The 21,503-nt window shown below is 32.2% G+C and overlaps 2 protein-coding genes and 1 non-coding gene across 3 annotated transcripts; 2 read left to right on the top strand and 1 right to left on the bottom strand.

The window, feature by feature from the left end:
- Nucleotides 1-5,202: 5,202 nt before the first annotated feature.
- TRNAL-UAG (transfer RNA leucine (anticodon UAG)) lies at nt 5,203-5,282 on the bottom strand. Its single transcript has one exon. It is a non-coding gene; the product is annotated as a tRNA-Leu (tRNA).
- A 6,582-nt stretch (nt 5,283-11,864) lies between these two features.
- On the top strand, nt 11,865-12,692 carry LOC133869877 (uncharacterized). Its single transcript, XM_062306972.1, has one exon. It carries the CDS (start codon nt 11,950-11,952, stop codon nt 12,370-12,372), a length of 423 nt encoding a protein of 140 aa, XP_062162956.1. The 5' UTR covers nt 11,865-11,949; the 3' UTR covers nt 12,373-12,692.
- Nucleotides 12,693-15,209: 2,517 nt separating this feature from the next.
- LOC133869387 (uncharacterized) lies at nt 15,210-16,040 on the top strand. Its single transcript, XM_062306363.1, has 2 exons — nt 15,210-15,665; nt 15,802-16,040. The coding sequence occupies exons 1-2, from the start codon at nt 15,272-15,274 to the stop codon at nt 15,855-15,857; spliced, it is 450 nt and encodes a 149-aa protein (XP_062162347.1). The 5' UTR covers nt 15,210-15,271; the 3' UTR covers nt 15,858-16,040.
- Nucleotides 16,041-21,503: the final 5,463 nt, after the last annotated feature.

Raw genomic sequence — 21,503 nt, 5'->3', positions numbered from 1 at the left:
AACAAGAGCAAAATGTAGTTCATTAAGCTTTATCCTCTAAATATGCATAGATTATAAACCGAATCACGTAATTCGTTGTGTCTATTTTTATATTCCGCATTATATTAAGGATCATTACTAATCTTTGCTGTCAAAGGCAACTTGAAAGTCGTCTAATTAATTGATTCTTGATTTTTTTTTTATAAATAACGTAGAGGAGAATAAAAAAATTTAAATGGAAACTACAAATAGCAAGACTAAGTACTGATTTAGATGGTGGATCAATTGTTAGAATCTCTACTCAGCTTATATTGGACAACAACTGCAATTAAATTAATTGCGACTAATTAATAATTAATTAGTAATTAATATCTTAATATGGAATTAACTTTGTTTCTTTTATCCTAAATTGAATAAAGCTGAGTTGTTTAATTGTTCGAACCTGTCCTCAAAAGTCAATTGTATCCTTATAGTCACATCACAACTTAAATCAGCACTTCATTTTGAAAATTAAGATTAGGGATAAAGATGATTTGTTATTTTCATCAAGAAAGAAAGAAATAAAGAAGTCTTGTAACTTGCATATAAAAAGATTTCTTTTCCGATTTACTTTGCAAAAGTGCAAGTAGGATGGACCCTCTTTTGCTTTGATAATCCTAATGGCAGGTCCAAACAGAACCATGCATGTGAGCTTGATGGGTAGATAAAGACCACTCTCATTTTGCTAGTTAAAATATTTTGAATGTCATGCTCACCGAATGCTCACCGTTTGTTTCGATGTAAAATATTTTTTAATATAAATTATTTTTAACGAAATTATTTTTTAATTTTTGAAAATATTTTTTAGCGTTCGACTCTTACGAAAAAATCACCAACTGCGAAAAACCATCGATGATGAGATTTCGTCACTAGCCGGCAGAATTTCGGCTACTGTTATCGAATTTTGGTGACAGTGACCGGATGTTGTCGAATTCCAGCAGAAATAATTTCTGTTGACTATCATTTTCGGTTGCATAAAACACTGAAAAATACATAAAATATTTTTCAGAAAATATTTGACTCCCCAACAAATAGAGCATTATTTTGGCTTAGTTAAGATATTAAAATAGGATTAAAACGAACTATGTCCGGTTTAGCAAAATGCTAAAATATTTGGTGAGCTGCTATAGTCGCTCATCAAATTTGCAAAAAAAAAAAAATAAAATAAAAAAAATAAAAATAAAAATTCAACATCATCTTAAACAATTTTTTCAACAATTTTCAGTTAAACTGAAAAATAAATATGATGAGGTGAATGTGAATGTGAATGTGAATGTGAATGTGAATGCTCAAAAGGTTGGTTCTCCATGTTACGATTCACATGCTTCAAGGTCGGCTCAGTGTAATTAAGCGGATGCATTAAACTCTTTTAAATGGCATTAGAGACATGTCCTAATTAGATAAAACCAGATTAAATCTTAATTGAGTTGGACTGAATCAGTTCAGTTTGTCAAGATGCAATTTCCTTATGTAATACTCAACTCTTTTCTTGGGTAATGCCGTAATGGTCAACTTTGTCGGTGCTGAACAGTCTTTAATAGTAATCAAGTAGGAAACTACCGTTTACTATAACCTTGAAAAATTGTTCTTGTCTTGTTCTTAAACCCAGGGAAGATGAGGTCACCGGCAAAGTGGTCGGAATCCGGTCAATATTGTTGAAATTGGCCTCAATGCTAGATTTCAATGATACCGGCCGAAATTCGGCCGGTGTAGCCAGATTTAGGTGATTGGATCTCGAAATTTGAGGACCTTCGACAACAATTTTGAACTATTAACAAATTCTAATGACTGACAATGATAAATTCTTATAAATATGCGTGTCAGAATGAAAAGTTTAAATCCGAACTAAAAGTAAAGATGCTCTTGTTTGGTAACCAAAAGATGGTCAAAATGGGAGTCTATATTATTTGAGGGTCCGACCATTTCTTGACAACATGTTGGAAAGTGAATATTATTTGAGCAAAGCTCTCACCCTCTCACATAGATTCCCTGGAAAGTTGTAGCTTCAAGGAGTGACCCTTTATACTGTCCAATTATAACACTGACTTTTTATAAGATAAGAGACAACAACATAACGATGGATCCTTTTTCCCGTCAAAGAATGGATCTAGTAATTCTGTGAATTTTGGAGGCCGACGAATGTTAAGAGTTTTACATTGTCATCGTATATTTGGGTTGTAAGCTTTATATATATCGAATAAACGTCTTCTTTTAAGGTGTATTTTGTGAAAAAGTAAGGCTCAATAAACTTTATCGTGGTATCAGAACTTCAGGGCTTTGGACAATGTTGGACCTTCATTCTCATTGTATAGTGTATATGTATTTGAACAATAGTGCCATACGTAAGGGGGAGTGTTAAGAATCCCACATTGTTAAGATATATCTGGGTTGTGAGCTTTGAAGTCTTGAGCAAATTTCTTTTCTTAAGGTGCCTTTTATGGATGAGTAAAACTCAATGAATTTTATCAATCAACTCTGAAAAGAGGCAAGTGCTTTGAAGATACCTGAAACTAATGGTGCAGTTATCCAATCGGATGTTGGCGAACTAAGCTTTATGTGCCTTTGCATATGACAAAACAGTCATATTTATAGTAATTTTAAACAAATCTAACCGTCCAAAATCATTTTATTTAACGGTTACAAATTGTAACCACCAAATTCAAACTTAATGAACACCTTAAATAACAAATTAATCATTCCCAACGGCTAGAAAACATTTGATAAACGACGAGGGCACCAAAGAGGGTAAAGGTTTGAGTTCCAAGCCTCTAGTGCCTCCAAAACGGGTTGACCAGCTGAGTAGTCAATATTATGTAATTGGTTAAGAAATAATTTTCTCATCTACTTTTTTTTTTTTTTCTTCAATTTTATTTAACACTTTAGAACCTTTTCCCAAAGCAATATATGGCAATTATTAGGGGTTCTTAATTCTTATTAACCTCGGTCGTATAGCAGTGAGTATGGTACCCATTGATTAATTAGTGTTTGGCTGAGGAACGGTTCAAAGTGTTTGGAGTTTATCCGTGCATTAATACCATAAGGATTTTTAGTATTTTTATTTTTTATTTTATCTAAATTGCTATCAAATTTATTTATGTAAGTGAATTCTATATGAACTCTCTTACAAATTGCTAGAGATCTCAATCATAATATAATTATGTGGCTAGGTACACATAATTTCTCTTCATTAATCCCAAGGAAAAAAAAAATAATGTCATTCAAAAGAGTCAATAATAGTCCTAAGGCCTGTTTGTAGGGGCGGACCTACATGGGACCAACGGGGCGTGGCCCCCCAAACCCAAAATTTTTCTCCAATTTTTTTTTTTTTTTTTTTAGTTTTGCCCCCTCCAATTTTTTCAATTTGGTCCTCCAATATTCACAAGGCTAGGTCCGCCACTGCCTGTTTGGTTCGCAGAATAGACTCCGGAATAGGAATGGAATGACTGGAATAATCATTCTTTTATTTGGTATGTGTCTATTTCTTAGAATAGTTATTCTCATTGTAATAACTATTCTCTTACGAAGAGGAATACCTATTCTAATGGATGGTTCTTTTCTGAAAAATTTACAGGGAAAACTTCACTTACCATCCTTGATATTTCATCACTTTTGTAATCATACCCTTAAACTTTAAAAAGTATCAATTTAATGTATCTATCTTTAATTTATTTATTTTAATTTCACTCATCCACTATGATTTTCCGTTAAATCTTGAACATTGCTTAAATTATTGCATTTTTGTTCTTTTCCTAAAATAAAATTAAGGGGTATGTTAGGAATTTCGCCACCCCTCAATTAGAATTTAACGAAAAAATCTAACGGATTGTTAAAATTGAAAAAATATTAAAAAATTGATATTTTATACACTAAATTGACACTTGTTAAAGTTTAAGGATATGATTTCAAAAATGATGAAAGATTGGAGGTGGTAAATGACGTTTTCTCAAATTTCTAACATTCTCTCTCATCTCAAAGAAAGAATAAATAAATTTTTTTTAAAAAAATATTTAAATAAAATAGTGAAAGTTGATAGCTAAACTAGAGTGTGGGATGAAAAAAATAAAAAATAAAATTGAAATAGTTAAAATAGAAAAAAAAAATGTAATTTTCTAACTAAAATAAAAAGTAAATTCGCTCCTAAAATTGGATATACCAGCTCAGCTGGGGTCAGCTATTTGGGTACGTAATTATATGATTTTTTCAGCACGTGGAGGCGGCTAAAAAAAGGAAATAAAGCATATGCAAGCTTTCTAAAAGAGAAAAAGATGAGGACCACTCTGCCCTTTTGTTTTTGTGGCAGTAAATATTGTCAATTTAAAAACTCGTTAAATTATTATTTTTTTCCTGCGTTTTGAAAAATAACATTAAAAATTACCAAATTACAACTTTAAATAAAAATCACACTTCAAAAAACCATCCATCTAAACATAGCATGAAATTCCACTTCTAAATGATAAGGCAATTGCATGTTATGTGACCGAAGTGCCGTAATACATTTCTTACGTCTTCAAAATTATTATTAGATTTTTTTTTATTTTTTTTGACATGCCCACACAAGAGAAGGAGGAGAGATTCGAACTAGTGATCTCCGCTTAATTGGAGACAAAATTATTATTAAATTTGTGAACTCATGTGTGAGACCTTCAAAATATAAAGATATACATAAAGAATTATATAAGCAAATAATATAAATAGACATTAACTATAATTAAGTAATAGATTTCAACCGTAAATTAGATAATAGTCTTCAATTGTGACTTGGATTCTTAAATTCTTGAATATACTATAACATTGGACCATAGACTTTAACTATAATTAGTACAATTAGGTAATAATCTTTAACTGTTACCAGGTGATAAGTGATAAACTATAGTTCGGTCACAATTTTGATTGGACCATAGAATGATGTCTCAATTTTTTTAATTTTTTATTTTAGAGTTGTGATAAATATCACAAGTACTTCCTCGGGTTAAAGGAAAGCCCATAATATTTGTTTTTTTTAATTATAAAAGGACATATTTTTCTTGTTTTTCTGTTTCATTGTTAAATGTTATTTTTTCTGATGCTTAAAAGGAATTTTGGTTTGGATGCATAGAGTACTTATTTATTTGTTCATTTAAAAAAAAAAAAAAAACTTATTTGTTAGGGATAAATAAAAAAGCTAATATATATATAACAAGGTGATGACAGCTGTGGGATTTGAACCCACGCCCTTTCGGACCAGAGCCTAAATCTGGCGCCTTAGACCACTCGGCCAAACTGTCAGGATAACGTACATCTCATATTTAAATAGATAATTATTACAAATGCTATTTGTTGAAAGTTTATTGAATAACACTATTTTTTTTTTTTTTTTTTATTGGTAAAAAAAAAATTATTTTACGTACTGCAGATGTCGAAGTTGCATGTTGTATGCATGCTGGACATCATGCCATGTCAATTAATTATGTATTTGACTGCATGCAAACATGAATGAACATATATATATATATATATTATTCTCTCCGTTGGTTACAATCATAGAACCAACCATAGAACAACACTATACTAAATTTTATCTTCAGTGACCAAAGTATTAGGGACGACCGAAAAGTTGTCGCTAATAATTATTTACGTGGTCGTTGCAATTTCTAAAAAAAATAATAGCAGTATTAGCGATGACATAATGTCTCACATGCTTAACTTTCAACAACGACATGCATAGACTAGAATATTATGATCGAGCGACGATTTTTGTTGTTGCTAATGATCATAATTATCAGCAACGACTATTGTCATCGTCATTTATGAGCATACTCGACGCGATAACCTCAACGACAAAAGGCAATGTTGATACTCATTAACAACGACGGCTTTTGTTGTAGCATCGCTAAATGCCAACTTTTTTGCAGCGAAATCACACAATCTAACATTTTGATTATTTCCAATGCCAAACATTTGGCTTTGAGAGTGACAATCTCAGGATGTGAGTCAATTTTTTTTTTTTTTTTTCTTAAAAAAATAAAACCGAAACATGTTGTGAATATTACATGGAAGATTTAGTGGAATATTATACCCCACATTGCCTGAATAATTGAAGTTTCTTGTACCACCACACTTTCTGTAAAGCCAACCCATTCATCTTGTGCAAATTGACTTGTTTGTGTGGTTTGACAACCATACATTTTCTAGAAAACTGTCATTTCATTTCATTTCATATATGTCGATGTGAACACTACACCTAATTCGTATCTAAATTATGACTAACTTAAGTTGAGATGAGGATTCTCTCAATTTCATTTGAAATTGACAGTATTTATTTTTATGGTTAAAATTTAAAGTTGATGTATTTAACGTTGTACATGTACACATGATGACACATTACTTAGATTTTTTTAAAAACGTGCTAACAATGACTTCATATACACCGTTAGATATACCAATTTTAAATCTTGACTGTTTTAAATAAACATTACTGAATGGATGGAAAAGATCCGATCCTATTGCCTCTAGCCGCCCCAATTTGGAGACCATAGTACCATTGATCTAATATTGGATTTCAATACATATATAATTGGACAATAAGTGGGTTGGAGGCACGATAGGATTAGCATTGTCCTAATTGCAACTCTAGTCCCAACTCGAACCTTCTATTCTCTTTGCACCAACTATTAATTAAACTAACATGATATCAAAATAAAGCACATCTATTAAAATAATTTTCATTTAAAAAAAAACACTCCCAATGGTTCGTATAGTTAAAATATTTCGACAATTCGTTTATGTATCACATCACTATCAATCATAGAGTAATATGTGCTACTTATAAAAATATTAAATATATATGTATAAAGAAGAAAAAATGAAGGTGTGGCTGAAACCATCTCAGTGAGCATATGGAGGCGGCCAAACCACTCCCAGTGTCCACAGCCCATAAGGTGGTTCGGCCACCCTCTTTAAAGGATGGTTCTACCATTAGGGATGGTCACATTTGAAGACACGGTGGAGAAGAGCTTTGTGAGGTTCGTTGAGGACCTGTACTCATCGCCGTTGATCTTCCATTTGTCGTCGTTAAGAGCGAGGGTTAAGTGGATGGCAGTGATGACTTTGATTGGGATGAATGGAACGATGAAGTGCTTGCAAGGTTTCTAGGTGAAGATTTTGAGCAGTTGAATAGTGGATTTTTTTCTTTATATATATATATATATATACATAATTTTTAAATTTTTTTTTTTATTTATTTTTATTGTAAATTACATGTGTCACGGTATGATATGTGTTAATGTAGTACACTAAGGGATTCTGTAAACTTTTCTAGTGGTAGGGACCAATTTATTTCTATTTTGTGTACCCTAGGGAGTCGTTAATAACTTTTTAAAACTCGATTAATTATTTGTCAAGACCTCAAACCACATAAATTAAAAATGCATTTATCATTAATCTGTAAGCATGAGATCACAATGGCGAGACCACAGTGGCCATGTGCGGGCTTTCATGTGCACCATCGAACCTTATGTATTAGATTCATCAGTGGCAGAGGCTCTTGCAGCACGGCAAGGAGTGAAATTCTATCACGATTTTGGGATCTAATCTATCTTGCTGGAAGGTGACACAAGGAAAATAGTTTTTGCCCTGGAAACTGGAGGTGACTGTTTAGGAAGATATGAAAGTATAATTGTATGGAAGCGGTGCCGTGCACAAGCTTACGAGAATGACTGTCTCTCGGCGCTTGCACCATGCCTGACTTGAATCATACCCAAGCTTTATTATGGCAAATGTACGTATTTGCAAAACAAGAGTCTATTTCTACTTATATATAAATAGATGAGATTAAAAAATAATAATAATAATAATAATAATAAAAAAAACAAATTCAAACATGATATAAATATCTCCATAATAAAATATCAAACATACAAACCAAAGGCTTCTTGTAGCTCGCGGCCGGGGAGTGTTTCACCGAAATTGTTGAAGTGTTCTCCAAAAATTGCAAAAAATAATAGGCTAGAAAATCAATTAGGCCCCAAAAATTGTTTCATGGAAATTAACCTTCATCCTGGTTGAAGCTTCTTATAAGCAATGCCGATCGACCTTATGAGCCTGCAACTCTGCAAGCTCTGCTCCGTTTATCCTAAACATTTATTACATATGAATAAAAGAAAGAATAATACTACACTTCACACCTATTTATTATACCGGTTAAAGTGGCGTGATTTAAATAGTTTTTTATAAAAGCCACTTTAACATATATATATATATTTTAAATAATACGCTAGCTGCATGAGCGGATATGAAATAGATGTAAAAGAGTAATATTATTCATTGAGCGGGATCATAAGGGGCAAGTGATGGACGCCAAGAGTCTGACAAAAATGTGAAATCTAGAATCAGCTGCAGCGGGGTTTAGTAAAGACTTGGGCTTTCAACAAGTACATCATTTTGGAAGGAGACACACTTCAAGCAGTAAATGCTCTGAATTCTACATGACGCAGTTTTCTGCAGATATGGACAACTAGTGAGAGATGAACAGACGACTATTGTTTCAATGTCTAGTTGCTAGATTGTACACACTCATCGGGAGTAAAATTCTGTGGTATATGGCTTAGATAAGGCAACAGTTAAACAAGTCATAGATGATATTTGGTTCAAAGAAATTATAAGCTGCATTTGTTATGTAATGTTGTTTTGTTGGAGCAATTTGCTTTATTTTCTTGACCAATGAATGAAAGTTTGATTAAATTAAAAGGTTAAATAGGGAATTGCCCCCTATGGTTTAACTTTCTTATTTTTTGCTTCTTGTGGTTCACTTTATATCGCAGATGGTATATTGGCTTTGGGAAAAGACGGAGAAGATACCTCCGTCCAAAAACTAATGGTAGTCTATATGTCTATTATCAGGTGTTGATACGTGTCCTATACATTTAAAAAATTAAAAAATTAAAAAATAAAAATCTTTAAAAATTAAAAAACTTAAAATCATAAATCATAAATAATAAAAGTATTAAAAACTTTTTAAAAAATTGAATAAAAAAAAGGAGGAGGAGCTACTCTTTTGGCTAAAATGAGGGTGGCATGGAGGTGGTTCGGCCACCCCAAAGGGCCAAACCCTCTTAATTATTTTTTTTTTTGGCCCTTGGGGTGGCCACTCCTATGCCGGCCAAGGAGGTGGCTCAGACACCCCTCCTTTTGTTGGAACAGGATCCTCTCAATTTCAAATGGAGAGAATTCTCTCCATTTACTCATAAAGGAGGGGTATAGTTATCTTTTTACATTTTCATGGAAAGTAAAAAGATAACTATGTCCCTACTTTATAACTAAATGGAGAGGATCCAAGTGAAGATGATCCAAATTCCCTTTTGTTTTGTTTTGCTCTTCTTCTTTTTTTTTTTTTCTTTTTTTTTTTTGTTGTTTTTTTTAAAGCTTGTAATTTTTTTTAAAAGTTTTTTAATGTCTAGGACACGTGTCAATACATGAGAGTAGACACGTGGACTACCATTAGTTCTTAAACAAAAATTTGGATGGAGGTACCATCTCCGTTTTTTCTCAAAGCCAAAGTACCATTTATGATACAAAATAAAACACAAAGGGCAAAAATAAAAAAGTAAAACCACATCATGTAAAAATGTGTTTAACCCTAAATATTTTTTTTTTTAAAAAAAAAAAGAAAAGAAAAAGAAGTCAAACGTCCCTTGTTCCTTAAGATGAGATGTTGTAGAAAGAGTGAAAAGATGCAAAAATTGCATCAAATTATTCATTAAAAAAAAAAAAAAAAAAAAAAAAAAACAGCATCAAATTAACTAGTTTGATTGGATTGCACATGCAGGTTGTCCAATACAATGATCTTTGTTGGGCTAGAATCCGTTTGGTATTCACTATTCACTTTACCCACAGCCCAAAAGTGTGGCCTTTTTTTTTTTTTTTTTTTTTTTTTTTTTTTTTTCTCTCACTTTTTTATTAGGAAATGTCTAATTTATACTATCACCCCTCCTCCCCGATATATTTATTTTTCTTTTTTCTTCACTTCTATTATTATTTTTTTCAATGGCTTCCATATCTAATCTTAAAAGATTTTTTATTTACTTAGACATCAAAAATATCTCCCCGACTCACCCCGACAAGCTTGCCTTTCTTCTTTGAACCTTTGTAGGAAACATAACCCATTGGAGTGTCAGAAGAACATATCAAACCCAAAGGGGTGGCCGGCCCTTCAGCTTTTTTTTTTTTGTTTTTTGAATTTTTTTTTTAAAAGAATAAGTATTTTTATTTATTTTTTAATAAATTTATATATTTTTATTACGGTGGACACGTGTCGCTGACATGGCATTTGACGTAATCTGTTAAAAAATTTAACAGAATTTGACGCCAGGGATCGATTTATAATTATTGCATATCACGAGGACCTTTCATGAACTTTTTAAATTATAGGGAGTGAAAAATAATTATGGTATACCACAGGGACCAACGGTGCAATTATCCCTAAAAAAATAAGAGCCTTTTTTTTTTTTTAACATTACTTATAAATATATATATATATATGAAAAGAAATATTTTATGTGCATATAAAATGTACAACTTTCAGTCTATTATAATTGCATTTAATTTATAAAATACGGAATAATAATTTACAAATTAACATACAAACTACAGTAATTAATTAAGATAAAGAATATTATTATGATATTCTAAGAATATCATCCTAATATTCTGCAAATCATGTACATGATAATCAAACATTAAATAGTATTTAGGCCATTATTGAAGTTAGATTTATAATGTTAAAAAGTAAAATAGGATGATGCAAAAGTGAATATTTTCTAATAAGGAAAATTGCACCATTAGTTCTTAACTTTATGTGGTTAGCTTAAATTACAAATTGATCTCTATGGACTCAAAATTAATTTAAAAATCATTATAGTTGGCTTAATTTACAAATCGATCACTGGAGTCAAATTTTGTTAAAAATTTAATAGATTTCGTTAAGAGTCACGCCAACATCAATAAGGTGACGACACGTGTCGATCATAATAAAAAAAATATAAATAAATAAAATTTAAAAAATTATTATTATTTTTTTTTTAAAAAAAGAAATTTGAAAATAGAAAATTGGTGGTTACGGGTTGGATAGCCATACCTTTAGGGGTGGCCTCCTAGCCTAGATGCCTTTGGGGGTGGCCGCGTGCCACCCCTGGCCACCCCCAAAGGGGTAGCTGCCCAACCTACAACCACCCTTTTTTTATTTTTAATTTTTTTTAAATATAATTTTTTAAGATTTATTTATTTATATTTTTAATAGATTTGTATTTTTTTTTTTATTAAGATCGACACGTGTTGCTTAACAGAATTTGTCAAAATTTTTAACGGAATTTGACTCAAGTGAGTTATTTGTTAATTAAGCCAACCACAAGGATCTCTGGATTAATTTTGATACCAGAGGGACTGATTTATAATTTAGACCGACCACAGGGCCAATGAATCAATTTTTCCTTTCTAATATTCTGAAAAATGGAAGGGGCTACCGATCCGCAAAAGTCTCAACAAAGGGATAACTTTCACTCAAATTTGCACTATTAGCAACAAAAGCTCTATTCGAAAACAACCAACTCCAGACTTGCCCGGTCTAATTTCTTTATAAGGGTACGTAACCCCGCACATCCCGAGAACCCATCAATCTCTCTTGAGATGTGATATACATCATTTTTTGGTCTTTTTTTATTATTATTATTCTTTGTTGACGTGGCATTGTTAATCTACTTTTAAATCAATCTTAATTTATAAAACAAAATAATAATAATTGTGAATTGATAATGCCACGTTAAAAAAGAATATATAATGAAAAAATAACAAGAGAATACAAAGTACCCCCTCTCTCTATCTCTCTCAAACGTTTTCTTACTATTTTCCAATGGGCATAGAGATAGCTAGCTAGCTAGCTAGCTCTCATGGCTTTTAACAATGGGTACAGAGATCCAAAGGCTACAAAACTTTGCTTCATTAAGATTAACTAGAAATAATTCCTCAATCGCCAGGGACTCAGACATCGACGATCAGGATCATCGATACACAAGCTTGAAGGACATCATATTGAGTTCACCGCCAAACAGTTCCTCGAACAATAATCAAGAGGGAATTAATCATGACTTCGACTCTTTCAACATCACCATTAGCAACCACCTGGTCAAGCGCGCAGCTTCAGCGTATCTCCAGTCTGCTGCGATTTTGGCGACCCGGAACCAAAACCAAATTATGAGATTTTCGGAGAAGTTAAGGGATCGGACTACATTAGGTAGTTCAAGTTGGAATGTTTACCTTGCAAACCTCGTAACTGCATGTTTTAGCCCTATATGCCGCCTTATTGCTTACCTGCGTAGCAGGTAGACTGGCCTATATAAATAATAATAATAATAATAATCGGCCGCCTAGTATACAGGCAGGTACTTAGTTTATATGGCTGGGCATGGTCATCTCGAGTTACTAGCTAGCTAGGCCAAAAAGCCACCAATAACCTTTGCCGGTGGGAGGTTCACGTACGTACACCGATGAACAGTTCTGCATGGGGTATATCCTTATCTTGTTTATCTTATACGTGTTATATTGTATTTTCTATAGACAACATGTTTCCCAAGATCCAGTAATATTTTGTATGTAAAAATTTTGTGAACTTCATAATTTAATATTATCCGATCCGGTGCAAGCAAGCTAGTTATGCATGGGTTTTGGAATGATGATCAGATTTCACCAATCTAATATTAGTATTAATGTTAACTTAATTTAGTATTTTTAGTTAATTCTTTTGATGTGGTGGAGGATGAAGAACATGATAATGATTATTTGTTAACATTAGTATTATTAGTTAATATAATTACATTACTGCTTTGGAGCTGGAATGTCTTAATTAACTAGTTCATTTATATATACTGAAATTGAGGATACAATTTGTTTTTTTTTTTTTTTTGAAATAATTGAGCTTTTATTAAAGGATTCATGCATGAACAAGATCGGGCTCAGTTTTGATTAACTTGAATCGGGATCGGTACATTTATTAAACGAACAAAGTTTAAACAAAAATTTATGCTCGTTTATTAGACAAGTTAAACTTGTATAAATTTGGCTTGGCTTGTATATATAACTTCATTATTACTATTTTTATAATTTTATTTTTAACTTTGTAATGAGAACAAGTTAAGTCTTTAATTAAATAGGTAAAAATGATTTCTGTTGTAATATAATAGGTGTAGCTTAAATTATTGTAATTGTAAGTATTGATATAGATATATGTGTATGTGTGTATATATGTGTATGTGTGTAATGAATGTGTAAGATAAATATATAAAATCGAGATTATATTGTTTAAGAATCGAGTTAATTTTATCTAGTTACTCAAATAATAAATCTTAATAATAATTTGTATGAATTTACAAAATAAAATAAAATTGACATTTACTTTATATATGAAATAAATAAGATAATTGTGTAGCTCGTGAATAAACTTGAACATATTATTTACCTCGATGATAAGGTCAACTAACTCGGCTCGTCTTGTCTTCAAAAAATATTCAATGAACCAAACTTAAAAATTCAATACTCAATTTGACTCGCAACAACCTCCTATGAACATTTTTATGATTTATTCGGTCTAGAGTTGTAGAGAATTTTTTTTTTTTTTTTTTTTTTTTGAGAAAATTGCACTATTGATACCTGTGATTGACTTAAATTTTACAAATCATTCCCTGTAGTATAAAAAAAAAAAAATAAGATCTTTGTGATAGACGAAAATTATAAATTACTCTCTAAAATCGTTTTCGATCCATAAACTTAATAAGAACGATTAGATTGTCACGTCAATCCAATAAATAATCCCATGTCGGAAAGAGACTTGGGATGTTTCACAAGTCAAGGTGTCAGTACCATGTCGGAGAAAAAACAATTGGCTTGTTACTTTATAGCCTAGAATGTCTCTTCACAATTTTGAAAAGCAATTATCCATTTGAAGAAATTACCTTTTGAATTATTTTATTCATAGCCTTGAGTATCTTATTTGCTCATATACTAATATATTTTCTTTATATTATTTTGTTCATTTTAATTCCAACACTCAAGATTAATAATTATTAGAAATCGTGGACATGATATTGACTATTTTATTCTTTTTTGAATTTAGCCTCGGATATTATTGCTGTTCCATAAATAATTAAATGATGTCGTAATTACATGACTATTTTGTCAAGCATTTTTTTTTTTTTTTTTTTTTCTGAGTAATATTTCTTATACAATAAATATGCACACTTTGTAAAACAACGTTGATGTAGAAATGATTTTCAATTTTTTTTTTTGTGCATGAAACTTTTTATTTTTTATTTTTTTATTTTGAAAATCATTTCCACTTCAGTATTAATGTACAAAGTGTGTACATTTGTTGTACAATAAACATTACTCTTTTTTTCCTGAGCTATTAATATGTAGCAATGACTCATGAGTCTTCTTTAAAAGTCACTTACAAAAAAAAAAAAAAAAAAAGACTTCACTTACGAGCTCTTATTTTTCATCACTTTTGATTACCTTTCATCTTTCATCACTTTTATAGTCATAACCTCAAACTTTAAAAAATGTCATTTATGGTATCTATCTTTTAATTTTTTCAATTTCAACTCTTCGTTAGCATTTTCTATTAAATCCTGTCAAAATTTTCAAAATATCCATAATTTTTGTTTAAGGAAAAAAAAAAAAAAATCGCAAGGATTTAGATGTTGGTAAGAATTTAACGAAATTTACAAAAATACCCATGCTGGAATCTTTGAAAAGTTTTATAATTTTTTTTTTTTTTTTAAAAAAAAACTGGGGTATTTTGAAAATTTTGACAAGATTTAATGGAATTCTAACAGGTGGTTAAAATTGAAAAAATAAAAAAGAAAAAGAAAAAGAAAAAGAGAGATAGATACCCTCAATGTCACTTTTTAAAGTTTGAGATTATGATTGAAAAAATGATGAAAGATCAAGAGTTGTAAGTGAAATTTTCAAAAAAAAAAAAAAAAAAAACTTCTTTAAAAGTCATCATTCTTAAACAACTCATTCATCACATCATAGCTTTATTTAGGGATAAAGCTCTTTGTCCATTTTTAAGCTAAGAAAAAAAAAAATCTCTATTTTGAAACTAACCCATAGATATATAACAAGTGTTTGGACTTCATATATATATATATATATATATATATATATATATATGTTAAACATTTAGCTTCCACATAATATATATAGTTTGAAAAGAAAGTGAGAAGTTATGGATGGAATTGGTAGAATGAAATTTGTGTGGATGATGATGGGAATATTGAGTACAGTAGTGCAAGCTGCCCATAACCCTCCTGCTGTGTCTCCAACTTCCAGTCTGCCTTTTTCACAGCTTCCCGATCATCCTCCCCAACTACAATCCGATTTTAAACTCCCAAAATTCCTAAAATTCCCTCATATTCCACTTCCACCAAAAGTGCTAATTACAGGGCTGTGTATTTATGAGTGCCATGGAGTATGCGAGGAAGCACCACCGCCTAGTATTACATACAGGGCTTGCATGGTAACATGTTTGTCAATAAAATGTCGTCCCTCTCGTTTAGACGTCGTTGATGATTGTGCTCTTGCTTGTATGGCCGCCGCAACCACCGCCGCCTCTGGAGATCGTATAAACTTTCTCTCGCTCTCTCTAGCTCTCTCGTATTTTTAATTACAAGAACATGCATTAATTTTAATTTAGTCTTGATGAAAATTTTAATGCAAAAAACTAATTATGTTTACTTTTAATGTCAACTTGTGCAGATAAAGTAGATGGCTATATTGAAAGCTGCTACAAAAATTGCGGCAAGAATTACTAGTTTAATTTGTTCTCTATCGATCGATTCTACCTATTGAAAAGAAATAAACGAAATGGTGTATATGTGCCAAGTATATATATAGAAGAAATCAAGTGAGATATTATTGGCCATGGTTATTTCGGCCACTATATATTCTACTTAATGAAAAAATAAAATAAAATTATGCATATGTTCTAATTTTAAGTATAGAAGAAGTACTATATATAGTGAGATGTGTTGAATACTTTGTCTTCATGATTGCTTTGTATAATACACGAAATTATTGGTTCTAATTGGTTTCATCTCATTTGGGACGATAGCTTCATTGTCAAAACTTTTTCCTTATAATATTTCATGGGTAGCAACAGACATGCATGTCTAAGAAAGATAACAATGAAATGAGCTTTACAAAGTTGCAGAGATTTTGTTTAAAGTAAATTAAAGGGGTTTAGTAAAACAGTGCATTGGAAGAAGTACTAATTTTAAGTATAGAAGAAGTACTATATATAGTGAGATGTGTTGAATACTTTGTCTTCATGATTGCTTTGTATAATACACGAAATTATTGGTTCTAATTGGTTTCATCTCATCTGGGACGATAGCTTCATTGTCAAAACTTTTTCCTTATAATATTTCATGGGTAGCAACAGACATGCATGTCTAAGAAGGATAACAATGAAATGAGCTTTACAAAGTTGCAGAGATTTTGTTTAAAGTAAATTAAAGGGGTTTGGTAAAGCAGTGCATTGGAAGAAGACATGTGTAGACTCGAAAAGTCACACGCCTGGCAAAGCTCAGTTTCATAAGGATGCGTGACAAAGATAGCATAAAATAGAGATTCATTGCAATACAACTAGATGACATTAGAAAAGTCAAAATATGCGTTTCATTTGTTTTGTGTTGCGTTTAACTGAATGCGTTTTGTGTATAATATATTGTGTTTTACATAATAGTTAGTTGGCTACCGTGTTAGTTAGAGAGATTTTATGTAATAAAACAACACATGCAACATATGTTCTCCTTTCAAAATATATAAGATTTTAGATTGATTATTACCCATATAGAGAATATATTCTTTTTTGCTATTATTAATTACATACTAAATTTCGACAAAAGTAGCATTTTTGGCACACTTTAGTAGTTTGATAGGTCACATTATTATACTTGAAAATTGATGGGGCTATTCTAAAATCGGTTGTTAGTTTAGTGAGCTTTTTTATATTTTCCCCTTTAATTTACTTAAAATTTGGTTTTTTTTTTTTTTTTTTGTATGAAGTAATAGAATGAAATAGACAAGAATTTAAGAAGAAGAAGACACAGAAATAGGAGAAAGAAGTAGAAATTAAGAAAGAGAAGAAGAAGAAAGTCGAGAGAGAGAGAGAAAGGAATAGAGAGGAACAAAAGGGCGGCAAATGACCAAATTAATCAAATTCTTCAAAACAATCTTAGTCTCTAGTTAACAATGTTTAAATAATAGATAGCAACCCTAATTAACCCTAGAAGGGTTATGACTTATGAGTGAGCTAAATAACTAAAACAAATAAATGCTATAATTAAGCCCATTATTACAACCCAAATAAATAAATAACTAAATAAATTAATAAGATGTCCGCATCAACTCTCCCGGGGTGGGAGAAAAACTCGACTCCGTCGAGTTGTCAATTCTCAACAAACTGCAGTCAATCACCTAACCATAAGATAAGTGGTTGAGCGAGCCTCTTTCTACGTCCATAAACACGTGTGATTGGAGGGCGAAATCGAATGTCCCCACCAACTCCTCTGGAACGGGTGTGCGGTGATCCAGGCAGAGGAAGATCCTGCTGACTCCGATAAAGCTCTAATAAATCTGGATCAAGCTGTTGGAGCATCTCTCTGGGAATCCAAGCACAGTCTGAATCAGGTCGATCTACCCAACGAACAAGGAAACGCTGCACCTCTCCATCATTGGTCAACATAGTCTGTTCATCTAAAATATCATCAATTTTATCTTTGTGTGCTGGAATAGATGGTACTGGAGTAGGGGTGGCGACAGGTTCAGGGTCAAGGTCAACAGAGGGAGGTAAAAAAGGATCATTGGAGGGGTAAAAATGGCCTTTGTAAGCAACTAGATCCTTAACATTGAAAGTAGAGTGGTAACCAAAATGTGATGGAAGATCAATGACATATGCATTTGGACCAACTCGCTTTAAAATTTTAAAAGGACCAGCACTACAAGCCTGCAATTTGGATGTAGATCCAAGTGGATGCCGCTCCGGTCGAATTCCAATCATAACATAATCCCTAATATTAAATTCAACCTGTCGTTTATGCAAATCAGCTTTAAGTTTATATGATGCATTACTTGCTTCAAGTTGTTTATTGATCTCAATATTCAAGTCATGAAGATGTTGTGCAAATGCTTCAGCTGACATAGACACACTAGCATGGGGGGACATGGGAATAAGGTCTAAAGGCTTCCTAGGCTTATAACCATGAACAACCTCAAAGGGACTCATACCTAAAGACCGATTCACAGAACTGTTATAAGCAATCTGAGCTGTAGGGAGGATCAAATCCCAATTTCGAAGATTTTCCTGGACTAGACACCTTAAAAATTTGCCGAGACTGCGATTAACAACCTCAGTCTGACCATCCATCTGAGGGTGGTAAGCAGTGGAGAATTTCAATTTAGTACCAACCATAATTTCAATTTAGTACCAACCATATGCCACAGAGTTCTCCAAAAATGACTAGTGAAACAAACATCCCTATCAAAAACAATAGTTTTAGGAAGGCCATACAATTTGACAATCTCGCTAAAATACAACCTAGTGATCCTAGACGCATCTCAAGTCTTGCTACAAGGGAGAAAGTGAGCCATTTTCGAGAAACGGTCGACTACCACGAAAATAGAGTCATGCGTCTTAGGGGTACGTGGGAGTCCTAACACAAAATCCATATTGACGTCTTGCCAGGGACAACTGGGAACGGGTAGGGGTGTGTAGAGGCCAGTCTTTTGTCTCTTTTGTTTGGCCAGCTAACAAGTGTTACAGGTGTTAACTATCTTAGACACATCTTTCTTTAGGCTAGGCCAATAAAATTGACGTTCTACCTCCTTTATGGTCTTGTCATGTCCAAAATGTCCAGCCAAACTTCCAGCATGAATTTCCTAGACAATAAAGTCTCGCGCTGAAGTCTGAGGGATGCACAACTTATTGGTTTTAAAAAGATAACCAGCCCCAAGGCGGAAACCGTATTCAACCCAATGACCATGCCTAGAATTCAATATACTACATAGATAACCATTTGGACAAGAGGACATGGACTTATATTTTTTAATTATATATATATATATATATATATATATATATATATATATATATATATATATTCATACTTTAACCCATACTTCAAAAAAAATTATTTGGTCCCCTCCCATTAAAATGTCTAACTCCGTCCCTGCCCATAACCATGGGATCTTTTTCATGGCCGAGGAGACCCACAATCACGGGTCTTTGGCCATGGCTCCTTGGCCGACCCACTGCCATTCAACCAAAGATAAATGCTAATCCCATCCCCAACCATGAATATTCTTAAAAACCTTTTAACAGTATCCCTCAATTTCAAAATCTTCCTCCAACACCAAAAACAATTTTGAGGGAAAGGGGCATAGCAGCATTTTCAAAGTCATCTCTATTATTTATTTGATTAAACGCTCCCCAATTGACAAATGCCTAAAGCATAGGTCTAAAATTCATCAAATTGGAAATTGAGGCCTCAATCTCAAAAAACATAAAAGCACTAAAGCACATGGGGTTTGTAATATTTTTCCTTTGCTCAATAATGAAATAAAGTTAAAAGATATCACATATTAGTTTTTTACATATCTTATAAATGTACAAGATTAGACAAGAAATTAAACAGTTTGATGAACAAATTGAATACTTAAGAACTGATAATTGCAGACATAAACATTTGTAGTAATTCACAATTTTACAAAATAAAATGATACACTACAAAAATATGAAGAAATTTCAATTGGCAAGCTGACTTTGGATTGCGAACAAAATAGTGAATAATTTGCATGCTCACCTATATTACATACATAAGCAAAGATCATCTTCATTTTAGCTACACAAAAGTTAGGATTATAACTAAAAATTGAATGATTTTGATTTAAACACAAATGATAAGAAATGAAGTCCATAGTTCTGAAAACCTTAGGGTGTAACGAAAAGTTCACCCCGAGGCATTCATGCCAAAAACCTCAGGCATTTTACATTGAAGCTTTCATACAGGAAAATATTATAGAAAGCCACGACATGTGTGATCAGGAGGTGGACGAATAGTTAGAATTCCAGGAAGAGAAGAGACCACTGATATCACAACACGACATTGCTGGTCGCATTAGACCAAGAACAATGCGTGTAAAAGAAACTGTCGGAAAACAAGTCCTGATAATCCTCATTGACAGCGGATCAACTTACTTTCCCAAGCTCTTCACTTGGAAGTGACGCCCATTAATGAATTTGTGGTTATGGCTAACGGGGAACAATTGATTTACTAACTCCATCCCCTTCCCCTTCCCTTCCCTCCCCTTATTTTTACCTTTCCCAAAAAACATCAAATTCAAAACATTCTTTTTTTTTTTTTTACTTTTTATATCACATCAATAATTTTTTATTATTATTTAATCAAAAAAATTCACTACAATACAAATTTTTTTCCACTTTTCCATATAAATTCTTTCTACTTTATATCACATCAATCACTTTCTATTTTCACACAACAAAAAAATTCTCACAAAGAGAAGGGGAGGGGAAGGGGAGGGGATTACTAAACGGGGCCAATGTGACTATTTCCATATTGTCAATGATGTCGTCACTTACCCCAAGGTAGCTAACTCTCAACAACTTTACCTCCTGAAAAACCTCCAAGAGACAAGAACCATCAAGTCTTTGAAAGTTCATGAGACTCACTGATCACTTCACAATGTCAGCAGGAAACATGGGACTCAACCTTGCTCCAGATATTAAATGGTTGTGTTGTAGAATGTTTGTTTGAATAGTAGTAAGAAGTGATTGATGTGATATAAAGTATAAAAAAATTTGGAATTGTTTTATAAAAAAGTGAAAAAGTTTTGTTTTGTAATAGATTTTTTTTTTATTTAAATAATAATAAAAAATGATTGATGTGATATAAAAAGTGAAAAAAATGTTAAAATGTTTTGAATTTGATTTTTTTGAAAGAAGTGAAACAAAAAATATAAGAGAGCTAACGTGGCTGTTATTTGTAAGCCACTAATAGCACTAGACTTCATTAGACTTTCATGTTGCTCTTCATATCGTACAAAATTTATAAATAGTGAACTGATCAGTTGAATACTCAGCAAGACAAGAATTCCAACCAACTCTATATATTGTCTTCAACTTTTACATGGTATGAGAGCTAGCTACACTGACCACTGTCCTTTTTCAAGATCCTTTTCAATGGCCACTTCAACTCCACCAACTTCCCCTATTTCTTCCACATCTGCTCTCAACCCACCCCCCTCCAACCCCACCATTGCCACTAGTCTCACTTCTCTCCACACTTCCTTTACCCACAAACTCACATGTGATAACTATAGCTTATGGAAGACTACCGTTGTTCCTATCTTAAAGAGACACTCTCTATTTGACTTTGTTG

The sequence above is a fragment of the Alnus glutinosa genome, chromosome 5, assembly GCF_958979055.1.
Source record: "Alnus glutinosa chromosome 5, dhAlnGlut1.1, whole genome shotgun sequence".
NCBI lineage: Eukaryota > Viridiplantae > Streptophyta > Magnoliopsida > Fagales > Betulaceae > Alnus > Alnus glutinosa.
Note: the sequence above shows the minus strand (reverse complement) of the source record. Positions and strands in the feature narration are given on the sequence as shown.

Excerpts from the sequence above, each read along its gene's own strand:
- LOC133869877 (XM_062306972.1), top strand. The coding sequence starts at position 11,950 with ATGGGTACAGAGATCCAAAGGCTACAAAACTTTGCTTCATTAAGATTA.
- LOC133869387 (XM_062306363.1), top strand. The coding sequence starts at position 15,272 with ATGGATGGAATTGGTAGAATGAAATTTGTGTGGATGATGATGGGAATA. Across the intron at positions 15,666-15,801 it reads CACCGCCGCCTCTGGAGATC|ATAAAGTAGATGGCTATATT; the intron begins GTATAAACTTTC and ends CAACTTGTGCAG.